This window comes from Cryphonectria parasitica (genome assembly GCF_011745365.1).
Source record: "Cryphonectria parasitica EP155 unplaced genomic scaffold M406scaffold_9, whole genome shotgun sequence".
Classification (NCBI taxonomy): Eukaryota; Fungi; Ascomycota; class Sordariomycetes; order Diaporthales; family Cryphonectriaceae; genus Cryphonectria; species Cryphonectria parasitica.
Window position 1 is genome coordinate 822,800 of NW_024468917.1, and position 27,018 is coordinate 849,817.

Here is a 27,018-nt window from a genome sequence, read left to right on the forward strand (position 1 = left end):
TACACCTCCCCTAGCAATGTCCACAACTTGTTCTTGTTCCGGACGAGGCTGAAGAACTCTATCTGGGACAAAGGAGAAAAGGGGGGGGGGTGAGGGGGCGGGCGGACACATGTCAAAAGAAAGGTGACATTAGAAGGGAATCAAACCTTTAGGCCTGGCTATTGCGACTCTAGAGGGAGACGTCTAGCTATGTACAAACTCCCAGTGACGGAGCAATCATTCAAAGCTCAGAATTATCATGACCATAAGGAATTCATTTCCGCCAGGCCTCAAGTCGGCAGTCCCTCCCAAGTGTTTCCCCCCCCCCCCCCCCGGTTCTCCACCACCACAACAACACACCAGGTTATTATAGGCATTATCCATCCTCGACCCTCACAGATCCTGATCAATCCTCGATGAAATAACCCCCACGACACAGACACAAGCATCAATTGACACATCGGAACTTAAACGACCACCAAGCACGCACGCGCCAACGCTCATGGAACGTTTTGGATAAAGAAAAAGGGAGGAATTATTAGTCTAGTGTGGTTTTTCCTGTACGTAGAAAGTGACTCCCATGAACCACATGCGCGAGTGCGGATGACTTGCTGAGCTAAACAAACCAGAACCTTCAGACACGAAAAAAGATCCTATCATCCTGGGGGAATTTGCTGTAAAAGGAAAAGAACGCCTCCTGTTTGTTTACCCTGACCCTTAAGCAGTATCACATCAATGCTACCAAAAAGCAACACAACCCTCTTCATGCCAGACAGCCCTCTTTTTACAGGAGCTGCGCGAGCAGGCCGACGAAGCTGAGGCCGACGACAGCAGAGCTGACGTGCATGTTGGCAGCGTTGCTGCTCGTGTTGCTGGAGCCGCTGGAGGAGCCACCGCTGGCGCTTCCCGAGTTGGCGTTGGCATTCTCCGAGTTGCAGACCGTCTTGCCCTGGATGTCACCGTTGCCGGTAGGAGAAGGGGCGTGGGAGCTCAGGACCTTGCAGTCGGCATCAATGTCCTCAGTGGAGGTCACAGTGAAGGTGCCGACAACATCGTCAATGTCGGGCATTTCGACGCTGTTACGAAGGCCATGGTTAGCACCTCTGGTTGCAGATAGATCACTATAATGATGAGGGATTGACTCACTTGGTGAAGTTGCCACCGCAGTCAACAGCACCGAGAACGGTAGCCAGCTTGGGGAGGGTCAGGTTCTGGAAGGCGGTGTTGTTGACGATGGTCAGACCACCACCGACCTTCTCGAGGACAGGCAGCGAGAGGCTGGTCAGGTCGGCGTTGTTGATGAAAGAAACGTCACCAGAAGTAGTCTGGGTCAGGTTGGGGGCCGAGAAGGAAGTGAAGTAGTTAGAGTCGAAGCGGGCAGAGCCGTTGACGACCTCCAGGGCGGGGACAGAGAAGGTGGTGACGTTGGCAATCGTCAGGTTAGCAGCCCAGACAAGGCTGTCGAGGGTGACAGCCAGGTCCTGACCGTTAGCCTGCAGAGTGAGGCCAGTCAGGTTGGTCAGGGCCAGGTCGATCTCGGTGAGACGGCCGTTGTTGTTCAGATCCATGGTGCCGACAGTCTCCAGGCTCAGACCCTCCAGGCTGCCCAGGTGGGTGTCGCTGATGGTAACGCTCGAGGCCTTGTTCACACCAGTGGTGAAGGTCAGGCTGTTGAGGGCGGGCAGCGTCTGCCACTGGATGCTACCGACAGTCTCGAGAGCAGTGAAGCTCAGGGTGGCCAGGGTAGTCAGGTTGTTCAGGAGGAAGGTATCCGAGATGGAGTTGAGGCTGCTGGAGCTCAGGGAGATCAGGGCCAAGCTGTCGGCCGAGAGACTGCCCTCGATAGACTCGACGCTGCCGAGGTCGACAACGGTTCCGGCATCCTCGGAGATCACGACATCACCAGTGAGGGTGGTGCAGCTTGCGATAGCGGCATCGGAAGAGGCAGTGATCGTGAAGGTCGCGGAAGAGCAAGAAGATGCGGCTGCAGAAATGTGTTAGCCGAATAGCCGGGCATAACGCTCAGATCAGGCGCGATAGGTGTGAGAGGCAAGCTTACCAGTGGCGCCGGTGGCAGCCAACAGGCCTGCAATGGCAATCTTGGAGAACATTCTGAAGGGCTTGATTGGATTGACGAGTTAGCTAATGCTGAGAGGAGATTGCGATGCGCTTTCAATGAGAATTGAGCCTGTGCTGTGGGATGCTGGTTTCGTGGAAGAAAAAGGATGCAGGCCCAGGGTCCACGAGTTCCGGTTGTGAATATCGCGGGTATCTGAATGATGAATGCTGATGTTTATTCCCCACAGAATCGACTGACTGGACGAGAGAAAAAACTCGGTCGTAACGTATTGATGTTGTTGAATGGGTTCCAAAATTGTGTGTTGTGTGGATCGGGGTGAGAAGATGGGGAGGAGACCAAGCCAAAGCGCAAAAGTATCGATGGATCGAATGAGAGCGCAAAGCCGTCCCAGAGATTTTCTCGCAGTGGCTTGGGGTTCCAAATCGACTTCGTTGGAAAGGCTCCTTCCCAGCTGATGGCAAGACAACGTTTTCAGGAATATAGGTCGAGCCTACTCTCCTAGAGCTGATGGCATGGCGAGGGTTTGAGGTGAAAAGGAATCGCAGAAGGTCGAAGGCGGTTGCCGTGGCTCCCACGGTATCCAAACAAAACAAATCCACAATCCAATCGAAAACAGGCCGGCAGTGGCAATTGTGCTGAGGGAGAGGAATTTGACAGCTGTCTCTGTATGCTAACTTACGATGTGAAAAGTATGGACAAGATTCCAGTCGAAGATGGCGTGGAATTCCAGAAGCTGAGGAAGGAGCTGGTCTGGTGTGTGGTGACGACGCGGCAGGAAAAGGGGCGAGTTTGGTTGGTCAGGAAGTAGGCTTGAAAAAAATTAAGCACGAATTCCTTTTGACTCTCTCCACACCAGATAAATATTGGACAATAGCGAGTGTCGTGAAGTAGAAGGACGGAAGGAAGAGAGGGAAAGAGAGAAGTGCCTCAAGAAAATTGAGATGAGGAATGGAGAGAAGAAAAAGGGTGGAAGGGAGAGAGAAGAAGGACGGGGCTGGGCTGGTGTGGTGTTGATTAAAGCGTGTGCCAGGTGTGCAGGCCGCCATGGAAAAGGGCTCGGCTAAGGCCAGGGAAAGGGGCGGGGGGGGCCCAATTGCAGTGATTGCGGATGCCAGATGGGGACTGGACTCGTACTGGGTCAGGCACCATGGGCCTACCTTGCAGCGCTCCAATTTGCGCGAGCTAATGAGAAAATTCAGGCGGGGGTTTGCTGGCGATCGCTCGACTCACCCCCCTCCCGGACCGCCTTCCAAGGTTCCATGCCCTGTCGCCCCCCTTGCCCTATTGAGCCTGTAGTTACAGCACCCACTGCGACCAAAACCAGGGAAATCGTACCTGAGCAGCGACCTGCAATCCTGGGTGTGTCTCGAAAATACGGAGCTCTGGAGCAGGGGTGCCCGGCACACATCCCTCCCGTACCCCCAAGAAAGGAAGATCCTGCCGCGATCGATGAATTCGTTATTGATACAGACCATGCCACACACACACACACACACACACGCACCCACCCATTCTTTTTTCTGCTTTTTTACCCTGTAATACCATGATACAATGGAACGCCGTTGGGATTTCTTTTTTCTTCTTCTTTTTCTTTTAGGGTTGTGCCACTGGGTTCCCATACCAAGCATGAACTGACCGACGTTTATGGATTAATTGATACCGTCTCCCCGGCACTAAGGCTTATTCCACCATAAAAAAAAGCCCATACGTTCGTGTCTTGTTCGTACGCTTTTCCAGTCTACCGCGTCATGGCTCCTCTTTTTCCCTTGCCCTACCAGCCACCAGAGTGATGATCAGGACGCGGCCTTCTCGAATGTGTTGGTTGTCTGGCTGTGTCCACACCCGCACTACTGTACTATATCCCGTGCACGTCGTGGCAACTCGGGAAACGGCATCTTCTCCTGATCGGCCACTCACTCGCCTCCTCTCCCTGCTGCCGCGAGTGCTGTCTACTATGGTACATACAGAGAGACCCATGTGACCAGCGGGAACAGGAAAGGTCTCGCTCAAGGTTCCCCATGGCAAGAGCTGATGAGGATTCGCTCGCTGATCAGAATCCAGATCAGGTCATGGCACAACTCTTTAGTTTCACAGAAAATAGGATCCCGCTATTGACCTATGAGGGTCAAATCGTTGTTGTCCCGAATTTGCCAATGACAATGCGTCCTTGTTTCAACCGAATAGCCGTTGGATCTTGAGAAAGAAAAGAGAGGCCATCTATGTGCCGGTACTTCCGCCTGTGCACACTCACGGGTTTCTTTTACCACGTCAACAAGCGGGTTCTTGTGGCTGGAGAGCTGGATATTCGGCACAAGCCGATTACGAATCTTTTCTGCCGCCCTGCACCAGTCGTCCTGCATCCGCCCGGGGGCCTCTGATCTTGGGCAGGACTGGCCTGACTGGCTCGCTGGGTCCCGCAATCATACTACTGTGTACCGAGATTACGAACTTCACTCTCTTCTGGCCCACGCACTGTGGCTATCTCATCTTCAGTCGTCCTTTAGGGCCGCAAATCGCCATCTCAATGCCAAATTTTGCGGTTGTTGAGATTTGCATCTTAAAATTCTAGTTCGGTCGGAATGGAGGAGACTAGAGGGGTTGTTGGTCTCGTTGAGCCGCAGAAATGATCGCGTTAGCCAGCCGTGCCAGTGTCCTAGGGACCTCCCCGAACACACAAGTTCAATACTGGCTGGTACCCACCCGGACAGCCGGGTAGGCGATGCTTGGTTCCCTGGACGGGGTTCGAACCAAGCCTGAAGCTAACCCTGCTCGTGCGCTCCCTTTTTTTCCCTTTCCCCCTTCCTGACGTGCTCTTTTTCTTCTTGGTGTCTGGGAGACTTTTCCATCGGCGGGTCATTTCATGCAGCCAGCTGGCTCCCCTGTTTTGCATCATCTCCGGCGAGGTCGATGCCTCGGACAACTGTCGTCGGCGGACTGGCCGTTACTTACCTTTCAGGTGCGAATTTATGGAAATGACGTATGACTGACGGCCTTCGGTTGATGGCATGGCGACCAGGGGGGACAAATGAATGGGATGGTATTCAGCTTTTTCGGTGGATTTTCCTTCCCTTTGCTTTTACTTTGGCGATCAAATGACAATTGATCGGGCATTTTATTTTTCTATTTTATTTTGCTGGTAAGTACCCTTATGCAACAAGCGTCCGTCGCCTTGCACTACCATACACGCCTGAAGAAAGACCGTCTCCCATATGGCCAAAAGGCCCAGACCAGGCCAGGTGCTCCCTAACGGTTGACTTCGGGGCTAAACGACCTGCATATGCGAGAGCTCGCTACTAATGCCACGCTAAGCAGCTTGCCACTAGGGAGCATTAGCTTTGGCTGCCAATGCGCTGCTAATGAATGTATTATGTACTATAGGACTGCTTCACGAAAGAGGTGTGGGAGTGCTTGTAAGCCACCAATGATTGCGACATTGGTGTAATACAAGTAGGTCTGCACTAATCATCTCGCCTACGACTGCAGGCTGCCGACACACAAATCGTTGTACTACCATCCATGGCAGACTCGGGGCCAAAAAGAAGAAGAGGGTGGAAAAGGATGAATCCTTGAAAGCTTTCACACGGCCAACGCGTCCTGTCCCGTGTCTGTGCACGCTGGCCCGACTTGTCGGCGCCGCCGTCGTTGTTGTCGTTTCGTTTGCCATCCTCTTTACGAACCCAACCTCCGTATTCATTCTCTGTTATTTAATCCAGACGCTCGATGGTTTGATGAGATGGCAAACAAACCTTCTGCGTGTGGGACGTGCTCTTCATCATTCCCCGGGCCCCCTCGAATCTCTTGACGCGAAGGACTGAATATATGAAGTAGTATTGGGCCGTTGGTCCTTATCATGACTCTAATAGACAAAAAAGTGGTCCGCTCATTTTGCGTATCGCAGCAACCTTGAATGGGGCGGATAGACACACGCCCCTACCCTTGCCCTCCTCGAGATCAGGATCTGGAAAGTAGGGAAGGATGGCGAGATGATTGGTCAATGGGTATATTGAAATGTCCGGCCATCGTCCTGCCTAACTTAACCCCCTTGTTGCCCCTAGAGGAGGCTGACCGAGCTCATTCACATGAAAAGAAAAACCATGATGCTTCTTTTGGGTTCCCATTCCAGCCATTTGATAATGGAGGAGGCCTCATGAAAATAAAAATCAGACATTGCGATATAAATGGTTGCAGGCTCCACCATGAACGACACCATCAGGTCTCATTCCACACGCACTGGTTTCGTGGCTGTGCGACTTTCCCGTCATGAACTGTCGCTATGTCTCAAGCCGCATTGAATCGGCTTTCTCTGACAAGACCAGGTGTTTGTCTCTTGTATACCCACGTACTTATGTTATCCCTGCGCCTCTTCGGAGAATCTAGGCATGATGGACGGATATCCCGTGTGAGTTTCTCGTGACGACGACGACAACGACGACGACGACGACGACCGACCGCCATCGCCATCGCGAGTGGCGCAGGCTCCGCGGCGGTGGAGGAGACGGGGGAGACAAAGGCCCCCCTGTTTGCTTGAAGTCGCTCGCGGGTCAAACATCACACACTGGTGCGAGTCAGCCAACAATTGAGCCCCAGCCAAGGCGATGCTGCGACACTCTCAAACTTTTGCAAAGTCTAAGCGACTGGATCAGTCAGCGAGACGTCTCCTTTTTCTTCTTTTCTCTTTTCACCATGAAAGCCAATGAGCCAGGACGCCACAACAACGGATTTGACGAAAATCTATGAAGCTCGCTCAAGACCGTGTCAATGTACATACTACACTAACAGCAGCAGCAACAGGATTGTGAATTCGGAAGGGGTTGTAGTACCAGTTCACGAAGGAGTACGCCTGAAATCCCAGACCTGCCAAGAGAACAAGCTCTCCTTGTAAGAAGACATACTGTTGGACGACCTATACTTGTTGAAGACGAGAAAATACTGCCATGGGGCGTTCTTGAAGGGGACAGCAACAGAATTTTCCATTGACGATTGTCCCGGAGGCTCCAGCGAGGCTGGTCTTGGGCAAGGCCGACTGGCCAAGGCTGGCCAGACAGCCAGTTCTCAGACAGGCTACAATTGGAAGGGTTCCGATCTGCAAGCCCCTTCCTTCCTCAGCCTCGTCTCGACCACAACGTCAAACAAGCAACTGCACGGGGCGATCGGCCACGGCCGATGAAGCGACCAGTGCGACTGACGCAGGACGCAGATGCAGATGCAAAACATCCCTCGACGCGGCTCGGACCAGGCCATTGATCAGCCCTCTCCCCCCCCCCCCCCCCAGGGCCGGACGCCCGGCCATTCTCTCGACCCAAGCGGATTGTGATCTACGATGGAATGGATGTTGTTTGAGCGTCATGCTGGGTCTTTCTTTTATCCCATGATGATGGAGCAAGATAAGACAAAAAAAAAAGAGACACCCTGCAGCAAAAGATTTACTACTCCACATTCCAGGTTGACCGACTGATCCTTTTGCGGGTGGGCTACAGAACTGTACAGCTTTTGCAGTTCGTCCTTTCGTTCAATGAGTACGTGACAGAACAAGACTTTCGGTGCTTGCCGTTCGCTACGACACCCCGTCTGTCTGTCCCATCTGGCGCGCTGTGTTCTGTATGCCCAAGCCGTCACGTACGTTGTGACGCAGCATGCGTGGCGTCGTGACCACCATTGGAAACCTTTTTTTGCTTCGTAACCATCCGCTAATCGCATCATCAGTGCCACACACACCTCTCTTCTAGACAGACACCTCTTTCATAACAGCCGACAAGCAAAGGTTTGGCGTATCCAGGGCGGTTTTCGAATGACATATGTAGTGCGAGTATGCGTGCGTACATACTTACATACTTGTAAGCCGCTCGCCATTGTGTAATGCATGGTAGTAAATCTAATCAGTGAGTGAGCGAGCGAGCGTGGGGGTGGGGGGTGTTGTTTGTTGGTGTTGCCATTTTTCAACGGCCTTTGTCTCGAACCAGCGCTCGGAGAGGGTCTGCATTGAACTCGAGTGTCACACCTTGTCAAGCCGAGTGAATAAAATGGGTGTGGGGACAATAGAAGGACGGAGCATCTCAGATATACAAGAGGCGCGCACATTGATCTACCCAGATATGACCACAAAACTGTGGTCTGTGTCACAGTCATTTTATTTCCCATCCGAGGAGTGTCTTGGGACTCGGAGTTATCCTCTTCACCGGGCTTCTACAACACTACATGGAGATGCACGCCTGGTTTAGACAAGTTTGCCCTTGTCCCAGTGTCTGTCGTCTGTGCGGGGCCGTGCCGGTTCATTAATTATTCTCCGCCCGAGGAACTCCTTCGGGAGGAGGAACGATGCATGAATGACAGGCGTAGCCCGATAGTTATGCTATGGTACATACATGGTCGACCCAGGACGAGCGAAGGTTTTGTCTGCCGCAGGTGCGTCTGTTTGGGCGTTTGGAGTGCTAGGTTTATGCTTGGCGGGCGAAGGGCTAGGTCTTCTTCTCCTCTCAAACATCCGAGGGACGCCTGGTAGATACAATTAGGCTTCACAAATGAGGCTGATGTCCACACAAAGGTAGCCTCTCAGTAGGTTTAAGGCTTCTCCCCTCAGGGTCCTACATTCAAAAACCTCGGGCTCCATTTCGTTCAAGTCGTTATGCCGTTCGGACTCTGGCTCACCCTTTCGAGCATCTCCTGTTTCCAAGTTCTGTGCGGGTCGGATCCATCTTTCGGTCTCCAACGTGCTTATCTTCCTTGCGCCCGAGGATCGGGCGGCGGCATCCTCCATGTGCAAGAATGATCCCTCTCGTACGTGCCAAGACTCGATTCCTCGGATTCATAGCTGTTGAATCTTGGTGACTCTGTCGAACTAGACAAAGCGCCTCACTCCAATGTGCTGATATCCGTCTCTTCTACCCGCCACATATACCACATGAATACGCTTCTGTAGGGACTAAAAGGCGCTGCCATGTCCAGCATCTCTTGCTCACTCATATATTTCCACTTGTTGCCGCCGCCCTTGGCCTTGAGCTTGGACACGTCTCGGCCCGCAAAGGCGGCCATACCCCTCTGCACGCCCAGGTCACCCGTGCTGAAGACATCCATACGTTTGAGCCCAAAGCACGCAAACATCTCGACGCTCCACTGACCTAGCCCGCGCACCGCGATCAGCTTCTCCAGCACCTCGTCGTACGGCGCGTCAGCCAGTAGCCCGGCGGTCAGCTCGCCAGAGCTGAACTTCTCGGCCAGGCCCTGAATGTACTCGGCCTTGCGTTGAGACAGGCCCGCGCCCCTCAGCCTCTCAATAGATGCCGCGGCCACCTGAGAGGGCGTAGGGAACTTGCGGGAAGCCGTGGCTGTCGTCGCCTCTGCGGCAGCGGCTTCCTGATCGAACAGATCGACGAAGCGTGCCTTGATTGCCTTTGCTGCGGCACCGCTGACCTGTTGCGAGATAATCCCAGACGCGAGCGACTCAAAGGGGTCGATCTTTTCAGCGAGGCCCTCGGGGGAGAAGATTCGGCAGTGATGGGCGTCGACGAGCGCTTTGAGGCGAGGCTCGGTGGCGACAAGGTGCGCGCAGGCGTCGGCAAGGATCGTGGCTGTCGTCGGTCCACGTAGGCGGCTAGGAGTAACAGCCTCGAGGCTGGGCTTGACGGCTGCGACACGGGACGTCTCGGGTGACAGGAGAGGAGCGTTGGTCCCCTTGGGATCAGCAAGGCGGGCCACGGCACGAGATTTGCGTTTAGGCGTCGTTGTCGTCGAAGAGGTTGGTTGGGATGCGGATGGGGTTCCGGGTTTATTCACCACAGCTGGCTCGGCGATGAGGCGGACGGCGCTGGGCGTGTGCTGTGGGACTAGCGGAGGAGTAGTAGGCGCAGGGGCAGCAGACTTCTGGGCCCTTCTTTTGGGTGTGGATGGAGCCGCTGGCAAGGACTCGCCGCTTCCAGCTGGTGGAGAGATTGCTTTTCTCTTGCGTGATCTGCTCACTGGGGTCGATGGAGGTGGCATCGACGTGGACTCGCTACCAGCAGGTTTGGTCTCAGCCCGCGCGGTGAGACGAGCGGATCGCCGGGTGGTCATTGTGAAGCATGCGATAGGTAGCGAGCGTGGTAGACGTGTAGGGTTGGATGTCTTCAAGAATACAAGAATGTGCGTCCAACAGCTGTTGTGCAGAGAATACGTGGGACAGATGCCAGGCAAGTTTCTGAATATGACCATGAAAACCCTCACTCAGGAAGGACGAAAGTGGAAGCGATATGTCGACGTCATATGCGGTTGGGTGCTCAGTCACACTGTCCACAGCCCGACTTGAAGGCACAGACTAGTATTGGTAGAAACGTATGAGCTGGGCAGTTGCTGAGTTCCCCTATTATGCGGTCTAGTAAAAAGAAGAGAGGGGGAGAAGAGAGGAATGGTTGACCAGGCAGCGCCGAGAGGCCTTTCAGTATGAGACGCGCGCCCTACGCATGTCATCCCTGAAGCACTAGTGTTACTTAGGTCGCCTTTATACCGCCAACTCACGTGGCCCGGATTCACGGTGCTTAATTACCTGCAGGCTGCATCCACCACGCAGGGACACTCCCTATAAGGTACCACCACCAGTCATTACCAAGGAAGGTCTTGTATTTCAAAAGATAGCCATTGCAAATTGGTTGATCTGATGGGACGAATGAATGCGATCCAAATGGCTCGATGCAGCAGACTCCGATACTCTCAAGAACCAGCTGCTGACTTCTGAATTTTGGCATTCGATTTCAGTTAGAAATTGGAGAGGCATGCTGTAGGCTGAGATTTACGCAGAGGGTTGGAATGCTGAGGGTTCTGAAGCCTTTTGAGGCTGAGCATTGGACTTGGTGACAGCGCTCAATGTGCCGTATACTCGTCCCACCGAAAAAAGAAAAGAAAAGGAAGAAATACTAGCTCTACAGATAAGCCTGCGTAGTCCAAACCCTAACGGTGCGAGAGAGAAGCGTATGAGCTGGGTACAGGATAGTGTTCTAGATGTAATGTATAGGGTAATAGGGGCTTGTAGTTTGTTACAGTACAGCATAAGGGATTTTGGCATCCAACCATTAGTATAAAAATGGATCTCAAAGGAAATGAGCGGATTTTGTGGCTTTTTATATATAGTACTGCCTATAATACTATACCTGCCGCTCCTTCACAACCACGAGATCTGGGAGACACAAGAGCAAGACGATCATCCAACATTTGATTGCAGACCACCTACTACTACATCAGTTACAGGAGCAAGGATGCTTTAAAATTCAAGCATGGCTAAGGGCTGTGTTGTGTTTCTCAGAAAGAAAAAGAGGCCCAGTAAGCTGCAGATGCACCTAGACATGGAATCAATCCACCCCGGCTCGTCTCATCTCGAGCTCCTCCGGCCCCGTCCATATTACCAGCCAAAGTAATATTTCACATACAGCATGGCCGGTAATGAAAGTCAATACAACGCTCCGCTCCACGGTCTGACAGCCCGCATGAAGGTTAGGGACGGTAAGAAGGGTGGCTGTGGTGGCTACCTGTCGACTAGATCTGCAGCAAAGCACCCCCCACCCCGCCCCTTGAAAAAAGAAAAAGAGAAAAGAAAAAAGAAAGAAAGACCTCATCCAGTGCGCGGAGATGGTATATGCCTACATGATTGACTTGCCGACCTATCCAGAAATCAAGCGATCGATGTCATGGGGCAAGGTTCAGCGATCTAGCGGTTTAGCGATGATGTACAGGGCCTAGCAGCTCCTTGACAAGTTCTCCCCTCTCGGTTAGGACATGTTAGGACAGTTTGCCCTACCAGCCGCAGCGGCATCCCCTGTTCTCTCGTAATTTTCAGGCCCTTCCTGATAGGCTGCAGCCAAGGATCCTTGATTATTTGGCGCCGATTGGGGCATCCGGCCGTTGAGAGTTCAGACAGCACAGCAGCAGCTGGGCCAGGACGCTCAGCACACCATTCCTTCATTGCTAGGGCGAATCCGAATCCCAGGGGGCTCACTCGCATCTGTCGTATCGCTCGATTCAACTTCTCGATCTGTTCCTATTTCCTATCGCAGTTTGTCGCCCCAGGTCAACGATTGATTGTCTTGCCAGGGCATCACGAGCCACCTCGACTAATCCAGCACGTCCTTTTTTGAACATTAATTTCAAACCGCCAACGACATCCTCTTCCCAACCCTTTTTGCTCGCTTTGGCCCCGTCGTCCCAACCACCCGTGCGCCACACGAGACACAGACGTCCCGTCCACGTCGCGTTTGATCCGGAGCACAGCAGACGAGGCACAGTCCACCCTACCTTCCGGCAATCTACCGCTGTGTCACCGCCGACAAGACATCCTGCCCTCCTGTCCGTCGCTTCCGACAGCACGAGACAACTCTCCCGGCCTGCGACCAGGCGACGGATCGCGACCTTACCGCGCGCAGCTGGGCCCTGAACAGACCTGTCGCGATTTCTCTTTTGGGTGGTGCCCCGGGCCACCCAAGATCCATCCCCTCCCTCCACCATGCTTCTCCCAAAGGGTGGTTTTAACTGGAAGGCTGCAAGGGCTAACCTCCCGCCGACGAGAGCCGTATGGAGCTTCTTGACGCGGACGAGGTTCCTGTTGTGTATTGCCATCACAGGCGTTCTGCTCCTATTATGGCGTGGCATAAGCACATCAGCGTCTGAGATGCAGAGGTGGGTCGAGGAGGCAGCAGCCATTATCCAAACACAACCTCAAACCTTAAGCGCATCTTACGATCTCAGTCAACTGACATGTATCACTTGTCTACAGTTTCTACTGCTGGGGTCCTTCAAAACCGCCAATGGAGATGACCCTCAACGAACAGGTCGCATGGAGTAAGCACCTGCAGACACCCGTCCTCTTCAACCATCACACGCCGATACATGTCAACTCCTCCACGGTTGAGCACGTCGACCTCAACCCGATCGTGTCCACCAAAAAGGCGCTGCAGAACGAGGAACGGATCCTCATCCTGACGCCTCTGAAGGATGCCGCTCCCTACCTCTCCAAATACTTCGAGCTCCTCGCTGAGCTGACATATCCCCATCACCTCATCGATGTCGCCTTCCTCGTCTCTGACTCCGCCGACGACACGATGGCTGTCCTAGCCATGGAGCTCGACAGGATACAGAAGCGCCCCGACACCATCCCCTTCCGGAGCGCCATGGTTGTCGAGAAGGACTTTAATTTTCACCTCAGCCAGAACGTTGAGGACCGCCACAGCTTCGAGGCACAGGGGCCACGTCGTAAGGCCATGGGCAGGGCTCGCAACTACCTCCTCTCCGCCTCCTTAAAGCCCGATCATTCCTGGGTCTACTGGCGCGATGTCGACATCGTGGACAGCCCCAAGAAGATCATTGAGGACTTCATCGCCCACGACCGCGACATCCTTGTCCCCAGTAAGAATTGTTATAGGGCCCACATTATCATAGCAATCAGGACTGACGCTTCCCCAGATATTTGGTTCCACCGATACAAGGAGGGTCGCGATATCGAAGGACGATGTAAGACCGCTCCCACCAGAGAAGATCAGGCGTGGCAATACAGTGATGCTGACCGTGAGACAAGTTGACTACAATTCCTGGGTTGAGTCGGCCAAGGGCCGCAAGCTTGCCTCGAAGCTGGACAAGGACATCGTGCTTGCTGAAGGTATGTCTTCTTTTCTACTCCCTAGTAGCTAGCCGAGGCTGATGAAGCAATATAGGTTACAAGCAATATGACACCGGGCGCACCTACATGGCGAAGATGGGCGACTGGCGCGATAACAAGGACGTCGAGCTCGAGCTGGACGGAATTGGTGGCGTCAATATCCTGGTAAAGGCCGACGTGCATAGATCAGGTTCGTGGTGGCAGGGCCCCCACTCAGGATGGTGGTGGCCAGACAACTGACATGCTGTTGCAGGCATAAACTTTCCCGCGTACGCCTTCGAGAATCAAGCCGAGACGGAGGGGTTCGCAAAGATGGCCAAGCGAGCTGGGTACGAGGTCTACGGCCTGCCTAACTACGTGGTCTGGCATATCGACACGGATGAGAAGCCTGGGAATGCATAGTTCTGGACCAGATACATCCAAGCTTCACTTCTTGCGGGATTCAAACCAATTCCGTCTTATTTCACCGACAAACCGATCCGACTAGCGTTTAGACCGGACGGCAGGAGACGCAGGCATTGTGTACGAAGAGCATGAATACAGGAGGACGGACGGGGCGCCACATACCCTATTTCGATGAGGGCAGGCAGGCTTTCGACACCAAAACGGAGTTACGGCGGGCGGGGTTGGGGATTCTCACTGCTTTGTCTCATCTTCATCACCATCATGAACAACTTATAAATTCGACATACACATCAGGTATCTCGGCATACATTTCTTCGTCGCCACGGGCGCTCGAGTCAATGGCAGCCCATGCTGGTCGCCCTTCCGATCGTCCGCTGGCACATGGAGTTTCTTTCACGCACGAGCAACGATTTCCCTCTCGCGACACCGCAAAGTGGCCCTGAGCCTCGTATGCTACCCAGTTTATCCATTTATAATTACGAATCTTTTCTGGGCCAGTCCGTGGTCTCTTAGGTACCAATGGAACCCTGAGCCTTCCAACTCTCGATCTCTCTTGCCCCTGGTCAAACCCCAGCTGTGGGCCTCTTAATAAGCTTCGGATTGAAATCATTCTCTTTGGTTGATCAAAAGATCATGGGAGCTCTATAGATTATCTTGGCTAGTTCTTGTGTTTCATGATGTGCTGGGCAAAACTTGCTTTGATAGTGCAGGTACTGGTTGATGCATACTTTTATGCTGCAGGTCGAGGGACGAAAACTTGCCTCGTTCTTGTGCATGAGCATGATCTGATGGATGGGGGAGGACTAGATGTGAACAGAACCCGAGGGAGGCGATATGAGATAGCTGGAAAGTCTGACAGGCCATCAACCATGGGAGGCAGGCTGGTATGGCTGAGCTCTGAAAGACGGTAATTAATATATATACCTACCACTTTCAATATGTCTTTGTAGAAATGTGAGCTTGGAAACCAAATGCAGGGCATACAAGGTTCTTTCTCCCTGCAAGACCCTATCGTCTGAGACTTCTTATAGACATTACAGCCGGTGTCCAGAGGCCTGACACCAACTTTGTTGAGTCTGCCTGGCAGGGCCGGTGCTGGATGTCCCAGTTCTTGAGGGTGCCTCTTGATGCAAGATTGTACACTCATGTGTTCCGCATTCATCAAATTTCTGGTGCAGAAGGAGAATAGTCTAAGAACCGTGTCTTTTTGTCTGTTGCATCTCCATCCGGGGTCGTCATGTATGTATGGTACAGTGTATATTTCCGATCTCCTCAATTCCTCTACTCTCACAGCAAGCTTTCATATGCTTCCATCGCCATCCGCTTCGTACGGTTGAGTCACCTCTTCTAGTGCTTCATCCGGTAGAACTCATCACAGCGGAGGCCGCTGAGTTGCGCCTTCTTTTCGAGATCCAACCACCCCCCCCTCCCAACAAAACGCGGAACCGACCTCATCCAGTAGCTTTGACCTCCTCGCGTCCCGTCTTCGGCCCATTCCTAAGATCTCCCACCCACTCCTAGCTATGACCGACCATATTGGCGGCGCGAGCAGCAAGCAGTGTTGTCCACTGACCCATCTCTTTTAGTGCTTCTTGTAGACGGTCATGGTGTCAAGGGCCTCCCTCTCCTTAGTCTCAGCCTCGATGACCTTGATGAGGGGTCCCAAGTAAGGGATGTCGTCGGCGGGCTTGGTCCACTCGGACTTGGGAAGCAGCTTGTGGGAAATGGAGCACTGCACGGCGCGGCGGATGCGGAAAATACGGTCGTAGCGCTCCTTCTCGTCCAGGCGCGCAAGGGCCGTCTGTACAGTCTCGGACTCTTCGGGGATCAGGTCGTCGGCCCTGTAGGAGATGTCGGGTTCAGTAATTTGCGGCGCAGTGGCCCCAATTAGGCCGGTAGGGGAGGGAGGGGGCTGAAGGAGGGGATTCAATTACCTGAGACCCAGCTGGCGGTAGCCCGAGGCGTTGGCATACCAGCTGGCCAGAGGCTTAAGGACACTGCCCAGCCAGGGGCGCTTCGTGACAAAGGGAGCCAGAGAGATATATGACATCTTGGCCTCTGTGTGGGTGTCGATGTGTGGGTGGGGTGTTTGTGTGGCGGTTTGGTGGTGGTGAGGCTTCAGCAAGCAACAAGCTTTGGGTGCAAGTCAAGTCAGGTCAGCGGGAATTGGCGTAGTCAAACCAGTGGAAGTTGATTGGCGAACGAGGATGAATCGGAACTTCCAAGGATGCTGAGTCAGCTGGGTGATTTTTGAATGTGGTAATCTACTCGACACCACGCAAACTTGGGACGGGGACAATTCCCAGCTGAAAATGGCAAGATGTCACAAAGAGATGGCTTGCTACTGAATATAAATTTGAATAGGAAATACCTCCTTTCTGAATAATTTTTTTTTATTCTTTAGAACATTGAACAATTTTTCTTGAATTTTGCAACTCACTTGGGCAGACGAAGACGCAAAATGGGCACACGAGGTACTTCCCTTATCAGAAGTATTTTCTGCTGATAACATCCCGATAGCAAACCAGCTCATCAACCTGTTGCAATGCGCCGAAAGCAATGAAAGATTCAGAAACACGATGAGATCACTGGCACATTTCATGACCTGATTGTAAACACACTAATTGCCAAACCTGGACCAAAGCTGCACCCTACGCCTTCACCCAATTCTCACCTCCAATCTTTCTCCTCCCACCCTGCTCTCTTTCTCGTAATCACCTTGGTTGCAAGGAGCTAAGCAGACCCTAGAAAGTGCCCGCTTCTTTTGCTGCAGTCTGCCGTCATTGCCCGGTGTCGGGTTCACACCCACTGCAACTCCATCTCGGCAGCAGGCGTCGCACTTTCAGTGCTGTTCCTCTCCGCCTCCACTCAAAAGTTCACAGCTACCAACATAAACATCGACTGCTCTCAGCAGCCACACCTCTCCTACACGTCTCACCACATTCCTTTCTCCCGTGACATTTCAAACTCCAGCTATCTGTGTCAAGGTCAATGGCCTCTGATAATCGCTAGCTGCACCGTCACGGCCTCTGCGTGGGAACCATTCCCCGCACACCGGCAACGGGACCCCTCGACCCTATCCCAAGTCCAAAGTTCACAAGAGTCTCTCCAGGCCCATAACAACATACCTCTACCTCTATCTTGTCGCGTCACGTCGCAGACCCTGTCGACAAACACTTCAACATTCTAAGCAGACCTCCGAGCCTCCAACCCAGTATCACCGTCTTCTCGTCTCTCGGGGCCTTCTCGCCAACGTCGACGGCGCGGCTCCCCCCCTCCGACCTGAACTCGCACATCACCTATTTCCCCTCCTTGCAGAGGAAGAGGCATGTCTCTCGAGCAACAGTCCGCGCCTCCTTCAACCGCGGAAAATGGGCGTACCTCTCCGTCTGTTCCCAAGTACACTTACCCGACGACTGCTGAACTACCGTCGCCAGTAGCAGCGTCACCTACTGCCCCCGCCGCCACCATGCACGATCCCAACCGAACCACCCCCTTCGAGCGCTGGGCTGTCCGTGCCTCGGACTCGCAATTCAACGCTCTTGCCGGTGCGGTTGGAGGCTTCACCTCAGGCATCGTGACCTGCCCTCTCGACGTAATCAAGACAAAGCTTCAGGCGCAGGGCGGCCTTGCCCAGCTGCAGAGTGGGTTGCATGTCGGTCAACCTAGGATTTACAATGGTCTGGTCGGCACAGCCAGTGTCATATGGAGGGATGAGGGCCTGCGAGGCATGTACAGAGGTCTCGGTCCCATCATTCTCGGATATCTTCCGACCTGGGCTGTCTGGTTCACTGTCTACAACAAGAGCAAGACCTGGCTGGGTCAATATCATCGTATGTGGAACTGCCCTCAGTTGCGCCTGTGCCTGTGCCTGTGCATCAGCGTCCTCTGCTGCCCGGCATGGGTGGCCTTTTGTCTTTTCAAGGGCTATGCTGACATGTCGCAGACAATACTTTTGTGATCAATTTCTGGTCCTCCATCATAGCAGGAGCCAGCAGCACCATTGTCACCAATCCCATCTGGGTCATCAAGACGCGCCTCATGTCGCAGACTGGTCACCATGACAGACATGGATTCTCCCTCTTCCCCAAGGGTGCCAACACACCCACATCCCGCCCTACCATGTCCATGCATGGCTACTATCACTCAACACTCGATGCTGCAAGGAAGATGTACACCACTGAAGGCATACGAGCCTTCTACTCTGGTCTTACCCCGGCCTTGTTGGGCTTGACCCATGTGGCAGTACAATTTCCAGCCTATGAGTTTCTCAAGACAAAGTTCACAGGCCAGGGAATGGGTGCCTCCCCTACCAACAACGATCCCAAGGCACAGTGGTTCGGCATCCTCTGCGCCTCAATCTTCTCCAAGATTGCAGCCAGCAGCGCCACCTACCCACATGAGGTGATAAGGACTCGACTGCAGACCCAGCGGCGGCCAATGCCTGGCAGCGACTATCCAGGCGTGGCCAATGTCGGCGGTATACCTGGCACGAAGGCTGGTGGGCTGTCACCTAAGGCCACGGAGAAGGCTCAGGAGCAGAGCAGCGCGAAGTACAGAGGTATCGTGCGGACGTTTCAGACGATCCTGCGCGAGGAGGGCTGGAGGGCTTTCTACGCCGGCATGGGCACCAACATGATGCGTGCGGTGCCCGCTGCGACAGTCACGATGCTTACCTACGAGTTCATGATGCGCGAGCTGAACCAAACTCGTCTGCAGGGCCAGGAGAAGATGCGTGCTCGGGAGGACTCAAGTTTTGCCTGAAGCAAGATTGTTGTGTCGCACAGAGAACAATCTATCGACAGTCATCTGAGGACATTCGATCATCAGCCTTGAATGACCTGACACGGGACGGTGAAACGGGAGCGAGATACGAGAATCCGCATTCACGTTACACTGCGGAAACAAGACTGGGGTTCCGCATGCATCGACCCGTCCTAGAATCATACACTCTAACGACTAAGTCGCATCGTGGCCGCCCGACTACAATCTCAAACGAATTGAGGTTTTCAGGCCCAAAATGGTTGTTGCCACAAGTGACATGGATCGAGGAGACAGCATAGCGCGCACGGTCGAAGCGCGATGGAGTTCTGAGAAAGGCATTTGAAGGGACCGCAAATGGGGAAAGGCGGGGTGATCCGTCGAAGAAGTCCGGACCTTTTGCGTAACGTTTGCTTGCCAAGTAACGATACCCTGATTACTACAGCATCAGCTTGATTATGGCGTGTAAACTTGTAGGCATAGACTTTGTGGTCAATTATTCTAGTCTAGCATGGCTCTTCTCCGGACATTCACAGAACGGAAGTGGACAGGATGGATGACTAGGAGCCATGCTAGTGAACTCAAGAAGAAATCAAACAAGGCGTCAAACAAAGGCGTTAAACCTCACATATGCAAACCTGCGGTGCGATGAACTAGTGTGATGAGGAGGCATGGTGATTAATGGTGGCAGGTTAAGAAAAAGCCTTTGCATCCTCAGTTCACCGAAGAATTTTTTATTCCTCATGATTAGATCAACTACTTAGAGAAGAGAGAAGAAAAAATCCGCAAAGTTTCTTCTAGCCTCATTGGATGTAAGAGGGACTACCTGGCAAAATAAAATTTGCAATGAATTCTAACAATGTAGGTGATTAGGGAAAGGATAATTAATCAAGACTGAGGAAGCCCGTGCCCTGCAAGATTCTTGGTATGTAATAGGGAGAGTAGACTCTACTACCTGACTGGCTTTCAAGATAAGTTACTTGAATGTAGACAGGTCGGGACGCTGTCAGCTTATTTTCAAAACACTGCATAGGTATCTCAAGCATCCTGTTCCCCAAGTACTGACCAGGCCCAAGCATAAGGGCACCCCCCCCCCCCCCAGCCCCCGTCCAGTCGGCCTCAGCATCAATGTCCGTTGTTAAGTCTTGGACTTGCCACCTCTAACCCTTCTTAAACTTATTCCAGTCTTTCTCGTCTTTAGTTCTGCCACTGCCGCCCAAGCCATTTCATTAACAACAAGTGTTTCGAGTAGACATGTGCATACACGAGTCCTTCCTGAGCAGGGCTGACCGCAGGTTGTGGTGCGTGCCGACGAGGATGATGGTGTCTCTCTTGAAGGAGAGCCTTTTTTGACTTCGTCGACGTAGGTATTATGGAGGTGCTCCTTTTCGTCCATGATGTAGACCGCGTAAGTCTTTCCGTCGAATATTTACTTCGGCCCTGGCCATGTCTGGCCTATAGTAAGTGTTGGAACCGGATATGGTGAAAGCTCACTGTGTCTGGGACGTCATGATAGGTGTTGGGAAACTCATATTGTAGTGGTGATTTTCTCTCTTATGCCGGTTTAAGTGGGTGCAAAACAAAGACTCGTATGGTGCTGGAATTGTTTGCTCTAAGAGGGCCCCTTGCTCTCGACATGGAATTGGCCAGAGTTTTACCCTTTACATACAGACCTCAACAAGCAATAGATAGCCAACCGAGCATAATATCAGCTCCAATCACCAAGCAGATAGCAAAAGTTATGGCATGCAGAAGAGACCGTTGCGTCTCGCGCGCATAACACCTCGCAAAAGGGGTAGGCCTTCCTGCGTATCGCCTGTGAGCATTATCTTTCAGAAATGAGGCATGTCTCTCTATTTGTCACACTAAGTTGGCCCTTTGGATCTCCTGCTCTTAATCTCCCACTCCTTGTGATACTCCTTCGCCCTCACCACCTCCTCCTGCTCGATCCCACTGCCGCCCGTGCCCGTCACTGTCCTGCCTCCCTGCACCACGCTGGCTACCGTCCCCTGGACGCTCGCAACGACGCCGCCCCCGGGCCCGGCCTTGTCCAGGAGGTTGTGCTCGTCCGGCTCCACCACGTTGACGTAGTACGGATCCTCGACCATGCATCTGAACGCGTCGAGGCTCGGGACGAGGAACATGGCGATGCCGTCAAACTCTACGGCAGCGGCAGAGGGGGACGCGGATGGGGAGTTCCTCACAGCGTTGGGCGCGGAGTCGGCGGAGGAATTGGGGATGACAGTACCGAAGGTGTGCAGCTTCGTGAACAAAGGTTCGGTTAGATGTCTACGAATACGAATGACACTGATTGCTGATAGCTAGGAGGGGAGGAAAGCAATAAGATAAATACCTGCTGGTAGCGGTGGCAGCCGTGAAACTCGACCAGCGGAACCAGTTTCGGCCCGTGAGTGCCCTGCCAGTATTCCCAGAACTCCTTGCGTGTGAGTTTGGGGTTTCGCTTGAGGTAATGGAGGATCTGGACGAGGCCCGTCTCGTTCTGCTGGGGGCTAGCCATTGTGACACCTTGCGATTTGGATCTGGGCGGGAGGATAATCTAGGGCGTGGCTGCTAGTAACTTATAAAGGAAATGGGAGGCTTTTCCCCTAAGCTCACGGGCGAGACTCATGTCGAAACTACTCCTCAGGCTGTAGGTTGGGTTATATATGAGGTCATGACATCAGCATGAAGACCTCGTGGCTTATTTAGAGGACTCCTTGGCATCCTAAAGCAGCGCGCTACCGCCGTAGTTGACGACGATGGGCTCTACCAAACCTTGGTGCTGGGATGAACCTGATCAAGTAATGAGAGGAACATTCTCCGGGCCGAACCGCAGAGTCCGCCCAAGACAATCACGCCAGTTCTTTGCAAGCAACAGTTAGGCACTGGAATGAACCAAGAAGCTATTGGGTCTAACCATAAACCTTGAATGTGTATACGCCTTGCTGCCAGAGTATCTGGGGCGACGCTCGCTACAGCATCATCATTGATTAATTCATATGCCGGTAGGGTTGCTGTGCAAGAAGGAAACATGATGGCGTACTATTTCCATTGCGATAGCCAATCTGGAAGGGAATTCCTGCAAACAATAGGTCTTCTGTCCTGATGGGCCGACCACCACCACCGGCAGCGAGGAAGTTTCATGGTATGAACTTGAGCAATTGAGGGTGGAAACTTTCGCATGTAATTACATCGTGAAGTATGTAGCTTAGGGAAGTCCTGTGTAATAAGCCAGGCTTCTCTGGCTTAGGGTAGCATTCACACTGAGAAGCGAGTTGAGAGTGCGCTGTAGAGCTATCTGTCTTGTTAGGGTAGATAAGGCGCATGGCAAAAAGTATGCACTCCTTCTGCCCTTGTCGTCGTCATATGTAATGTGAGTAAGAGTTCGAGGTTGTTGGATGGTTGCACTCGTCTTGCAGGGAAGGAGGGTGGGATGGGCCGAGACCCTTGCTGAGAACCGGGAAGAGTGCACGTGACAGGGCGATCAGTGGTCCCTGCCTCTTCTCAACCAAGCGCGTCACAGCGCTTCCATCCGGCTGGAGCCTAAATTGACGACGGCGTCGCGTGTCGCGATAATACGCTCCTGTCCGACCGATTCCTTCCCCTCTTTCTCCCCAATTTTTCACATCAGAGCATTTCCGTCGTCTGACCACGATTGAGCACGGCCATAGCTAACGTCGTCCCTGTGATTGTCACCTCCCACCTCTGAGGTGCCATGTCTTCTTGGCTCGCGAGTGGCAGGCCATCCATTCTGGACGCGCTGGTAGCTGCCTGCGACGGGATTGACGAGCAAGCGCGGGCTGGTATGGAATTCTTCAGTACAGAAAATAGTTTGTTCCTCACAGCTGATAACGTGAGCAGAGATAAGAGACCGCGATCGCAAGCATGCTCAACTTTTAGAAGAGTTGGCAGCCCTCAAGAGCCGCGCCGGCGAGGTTGACCGTTTAAGCCGGCAGAATGAAAGCCTTAGGGCTGAAATCAGCCGGCTTTGTGAAGAGGGGAAAGATGCTCTTGATGCCTCTTCAGAGAATCGGACAATACTAAGCGAGCTGTCACCGAACAAGCCTACCGGCGATCGACGTTCAGCAACTCTCCAAGCCCACTCTGCCGGTGGACCTTCAAACCCGGCGAAGGCATACATGAAACTGGCAGCTGAATACAAAAAAGCCCGCCAAATTAATGAGGCGTACAAGACAAAGCTGCGGCAAAGACGGGAAGAGATTTGCAAGTGGGCAGGCTACGCGGATTCACTAGAGAAGAGAATTCAGGATCTCCACACCAAGTTGCAGAGGTATCACGTTGCGACTGATGGCATCACTGATGAGCAGAAGAGGACACACGCCTCACTGTCGGGAAAAGACTCGGTATGCGATACCCTGGATGCTAAGAAGCCCCTCGCAGATCTGAGTATCGAGTGTGAGCGACCATTTTCGCCACCGTTGATCGTCAATTCAGACAATCATACCGTGTTGTCATCACCAACGAGCGTTTTGTCCGAGCCACTACCACCAGAACCAGTCATTCCTGAGAGACTTGACAGCTCTGAAGAGACCGAGAGTGGTACGGGTGGTGAGAATATTGACTTGCCGTCACTTCTGACCTCGCCAACCGAGCATCATGATGTCGCTGTCAAACCAGAGCCGCTATCAGATGAACCGGTCGTTGTGTCTGCCAGATCAGTACGCAAGAGAAAGCACAGAAACCAAGACCTCGGAGATGGACGATTGCAGAGGATCAAATCTGAGCATAGCAGCAGCTCGGGTATTGAGGTCGTCAGCGAGACACCGCACTTTTCAGCTGCCGAGGCCATTGATTTCGAGGAGGAAGCACACGTTCCAACTCCAAGAAAACGCAGATTCCTACCACGAGAGGACCAGGAATATGCTGTCGCAGACCTCGAAAGCACTTCAAAGCTGACGCTGGCTGATGTTGCAAGGTCCGAAATTCTGGGGGCATTCAGCACACCGGATAAGTCTTGTACGTCGTCACACGGAGCTAAGACTACAGGGCCTACCTCACATCTGTCTTCTGCGCTGCATGATTCACTGCACTATCTGCAGCGGTCATATCCAGAGACGAATTCGGGCTCGAGAGCGCGCAGGAATCCCTACGTGTCTCCTCTTACTCTCGGGGTTATGGACCTCGCAGAGGATGGCGAGGACGTCTCGAAAGAATTGCAGCGCCCGGCGGCCAAGAGCCGTCTTGATAATCTGCTCAACTCGCCTCCTAAAAATGCGCTGACGCCTATTAATCGGAACCGCATGGCTCCCGAAGCTATCGAAACCTCACGCACCGTCTCCTTCCACAATTTCCATGAGGGTATGTCTGGTTTCCACGCACTACCTGAGCTCACTCCGGGAGGAGTGCAGACCTTGAGGCTAGAGTCAGCCACCCCGAAGGCGGGTGCCAAGCCAAAAGTCTCGCCCTCCATGCACCCGAGTGTGGCTCGAGAGCGTGGACCGAAAAGGCCTTCCATACTGCGCGAAGACATGCCACGGGGCCTCTCGGCCACGAGGGAAGAAGCGCGTCTTCGCGAGCGGCCAATCGAGAGACTGAGACCCGAGGACTTCAAACCCAACCCTAGGTACAATGATGGTCTCACGTACGTCTACGATGAAGTCGTTCGTGGTAAAGATGCCCGCGCTGCACTGTCAGGGTGCATCGACCCCAATTGCTGTGGCAAGACCTTCAAGCACTTTGCTGAGGCCGAGCTCAAGGAGATTGGTCCGTCCATTATGACTCGGGCTGAAGGTATCAGCCTCATGGAGAAATACCTTGGTGATGAGGCCTGGCAGATAGGTACGGCGACACGGGAGGAGAAGGAGAAGATTTGGGTTCTGGCGAAGACGTGGGATTTGGCAAACAAATTTGGAAAGCACCGGCAGAGGTACAGCAGGATGCCCACGCCGCCAGGCTTCTGGAGTGTGGACTTTCCAAACACGCAAGAGCGGGCAGAGGAGTTGAGACAGGCGGAGGAAATCCGCAAGGCCTTGGTGCGTGAACGGTACCGAGAGGCGATGAGATGTGATGGATCTTGGCTGTTCCGGGATGAGGAACCTCGTTGATGGGGGAGGCATCGTTTTTTGCTCTTTTCCTTTTGCTATTTTAGGGAACACCAACTTGCTCACGTGGGTCGGATTGGTTGTTTATAGGAGTGTCGACAAGCAGTACAAAATAGCTATTTCAGAGACTGCGGGAGACAGACTGCTAGATAGAGACCTCACCGTCCACTTTGAAACTTCTTCACTTTTGTTGTGAGAACATGTTTCTTCTCTTGAGTAAACGTCACAAGATTCGCCAGAGATGGAGAGGGGCCGTTGAAGACGCTTGGATCGAGCTGAGGTCCGAGCTTCCAGATGCGCTAGAAATCTGGGGAATTTTTGAGACAAGCGCAGAGAGTCATAATAGTACCCTTGTCTAGGGCCCGCTCTTTATCCTTCCCCCACCCCTGCCTGCGTAAATTTTGTGGCCAAGCCTGCCAGCCAAGAGCAGAGCAACGCAGAGCTGAGCAGACCTGGAGCCAAGCAGCAACAACTTCAACATCGTCTGCCTAGGAAGCTGGCGAGTCCCACACCAAAGAACATCATCCTCCCATCATCTTCACCCTTCTCTCCACCCAATATTTCTGCTTACATATTCTACCACCTTTGGAAATGTCGCGTCTGTCATCGCTAGGTGGATAAGTGTACAGTGAGTGCCCTGCCAATCTTGGTCGAGATGATGACGCCAATTCAGAGCTAACCTGCTGTTGTTCAGATCGGAAATCAGAGCCATAAGCATCGCGTCTTCGTTACCTTGCCCCACCCCCATCCTGCGTTGCGCATCAAGTATCTTTTGTCAAAGAATTCGCCGCTGCTTCTCATCTCTCAGAGTAGCCCGAGACCCACTGAAGCTGGCCTCGACACGCCACGCCAATCGCGATCAACACAATCTACGCAGCATCTTAGCAGCGGCTCCGTCTTCGTGTTGCGTCCCAAGCAGTGACCACCACTGCGAATCATCCGCTCCCAAGCCGGCAAGATGAGCAACCACTTGCCGGCTGGGCAACCAGCCATGCAAGGGGGAGCAAGAGCCTATGGCGGTCATAACGGCCAGTCGGGCTATGGTGCTCCTCCGACCAACGGAGGAGGACCGGCTCCCATACCGCCCCCTCCGCAGCACCATGGCCGCGGTCAGTCGCAGTATCAGCAGCAGCACTACTACCATCAGTCAGGATATCACCAGGGCAACATGTACGGCGGGTACATCCCACCCTACAACACGTATCCATACCCGTATCACCACATGACGCCGCAGTACGGCCACAACGGTATGGCGCCCCAAGGAGGTTATCACTCCAACTACTATCCACCGCAGGGCCCTATGTACAGTCCGCAGCCGCCTCTGCCTGCCAATCCGTACCAACACTCTCCCGGCATGTCACCCTACGCCATGAGTCAACAACACTCCATTAACCAGCCAATGACCTCGCCATTTTCCCAACCTCCCGTCTCTATGGTACCGAACGCTCCCACTGCAGTTCCGACACTTCCTCCCACTCCTGCCTCCAATCACGCTTCCCAAGCTCCTGCAGTTCCTTTCACGCCACCCACCCAACAGCCACCCGGACCACCCTCTGACCACCAGTCCTTCAATGACGAGTCTTTCAACGATGATGTTGCAGTCGAATCCAATCCCTCACGACAGATGACCCCATCACGACCAGCGTCTTCCGTCGCTCCGGAGTCGCCTCTGATCGAGTCCCCTCTGCCCACCCCGAACCCCGAAGCTATATGGGGCGCGGTAAGTCTTCCATCTTCCCCGTCGGCCCCCTTTCCCTCGCATTGGCCCCTACTTGCCCGACTCCCATTCCCTTACCTTAGTGTTCAGCCTCGAATCGCCTGGAATAGCATAGAACTAATAGTCAACAGCTGCCCTGGTCAACACACGAGCACGAGCCTTGGCCTAAACGCAAGAAGTTCAAGAAGAGAAAGGCCAAACCGATCGCAGATGGAGACGTCTCTTTGCAAGCATCGCAAGCTGCCCACATCGAAGCACCTGTGCCTGTCAAGGCTGTCGAAGATCTTCAAAGTTCAATTGACGCACGAGACGACTCGAGCCACACGGACGAGACCACATCTACAGTCAATGTTACTACTGATACATTGACCACAAGCACTCCAGAGCCACCGGCACCTGCCGA

General features: G+C 53.3%; 8 protein-coding genes across 8 annotated transcripts; 4 read left to right on the forward strand and 4 right to left on the reverse strand.

Annotated features, from left to right (window-relative positions):
* Positions 1 to 206: 206 nt before the first annotated feature.
* Positions 207 to 2,998, reverse strand: M406DRAFT_108192 (uncharacterized protein). The gene is made up of 4 exons (XM_040915289.1): positions 2,739 to 2,998; positions 2,039 to 2,099; positions 1,126 to 1,963; positions 207 to 1,055 (listed from the first exon to the last, which is right to left on the reverse strand). The coding sequence occupies exons 2-4, from the start codon at positions 2,088 to 2,090 to the stop codon at positions 764 to 766; spliced, it is 1,182 nt and encodes a 393-aa protein (XP_040771640.1). The 5' UTR covers positions 2,091 to 2,099; positions 2,739 to 2,998; the 3' UTR covers positions 207 to 763.
* Positions 2,999 to 8,856: 5,858 nt separating this feature from the next.
* M406DRAFT_99314 (uncharacterized protein) lies at positions 8,857 to 10,105 on the reverse strand (the record flags this gene model as incomplete). Its single annotated transcript, XM_040926451.1, has 2 exons — positions 8,857 to 9,727; positions 9,830 to 10,105. The coding sequence occupies 2 exons, from the start codon at positions 10,103 to 10,105 to the stop codon at positions 8,909 to 8,911; spliced, it is 1,095 nt and encodes a 364-aa protein (XP_040771641.1). The 3' UTR covers positions 8,857 to 8,908.
* Positions 10,106 to 12,521: 2,416 nt separating this feature from the next.
* M406DRAFT_93516 (family 62 glycosyltransferase) lies at positions 12,522 to 14,072 on the forward strand (the record flags this gene model as incomplete). Its single annotated transcript, XM_040926253.1, has 6 exons — positions 12,522 to 12,694; positions 12,792 to 13,420; positions 13,478 to 13,525; positions 13,590 to 13,670; positions 13,726 to 13,860; positions 13,924 to 14,072. The coding sequence occupies 6 exons, from the start codon at positions 12,522 to 12,524 to the stop codon at positions 14,070 to 14,072; spliced, it is 1,215 nt and encodes a 404-aa protein (XP_040771642.1).
* A 178-nt stretch (positions 14,073 to 14,250) lies between these two features.
* M406DRAFT_103437 (uncharacterized protein) lies at positions 14,251 to 15,010 on the forward strand. Its single transcript, XM_040915067.1, has one exon. The coding sequence runs from the start codon at positions 14,750 to 14,752 to the stop codon at positions 14,984 to 14,986; it is 237 nt and encodes a 78-aa protein (XP_040771643.1). The 5' UTR covers positions 14,251 to 14,749; the 3' UTR covers positions 14,987 to 15,010.
* A 255-nt stretch (positions 15,011 to 15,265) lies between these two features.
* Positions 15,266 to 16,208, reverse strand: M406DRAFT_324438 (ubiquinol-cytochrome C reductase-like protein). The gene is made up of 2 exons (XM_040919870.1): positions 16,010 to 16,208; positions 15,266 to 15,916 (listed from the first exon to the last, which is right to left on the reverse strand). The coding sequence occupies exons 1-2, from the start codon at positions 16,123 to 16,125 to the stop codon at positions 15,658 to 15,660; spliced, it is 375 nt and encodes a 124-aa protein (XP_040771644.1). The 5' UTR covers positions 16,126 to 16,208; the 3' UTR covers positions 15,266 to 15,657.
* Positions 16,209 to 17,403: 1,195 nt separating this feature from the next.
* Positions 17,404 to 18,839, forward strand: M406DRAFT_342875 (mitochondrial carrier; the record flags this gene model as incomplete). Its single annotated transcript, XM_040921808.1, has 3 exons — positions 17,404 to 17,452; positions 17,516 to 17,908; positions 18,022 to 18,839. The coding sequence occupies 3 exons, from the start codon at positions 17,404 to 17,406 to the stop codon at positions 18,837 to 18,839; spliced, it is 1,260 nt and encodes a 419-aa protein (XP_040771645.1).
* A 1,967-nt stretch (positions 18,840 to 20,806) lies between these two features.
* M406DRAFT_19796 (uncharacterized protein) lies at positions 20,807 to 21,363 on the reverse strand (the record flags this gene model as incomplete). The annotated part of the gene is made up of 2 exons (XM_040915445.1): positions 20,807 to 21,097; positions 21,190 to 21,363. Coding segments are annotated over 2 exons (465 nt in total), but the record flags the coding sequence as incomplete, so codon positions are not given.
* Positions 21,364 to 22,551: 1,188 nt separating this feature from the next.
* Positions 22,552 to 24,901, forward strand: M406DRAFT_334298 (uncharacterized protein; the record flags this gene model as incomplete). Its single annotated transcript, XM_040920923.1, has 5 exons — positions 22,552 to 22,639; positions 22,698 to 23,252; positions 23,355 to 23,813; positions 23,844 to 24,155; positions 24,198 to 24,901. The coding sequence occupies 5 exons, from the start codon at positions 22,552 to 22,554 to the stop codon at positions 24,899 to 24,901; spliced, it is 2,118 nt and encodes a 705-aa protein (XP_040771647.1).
* Between the last annotated feature and the right edge of the window lie 2,117 nt (positions 24,902 to 27,018).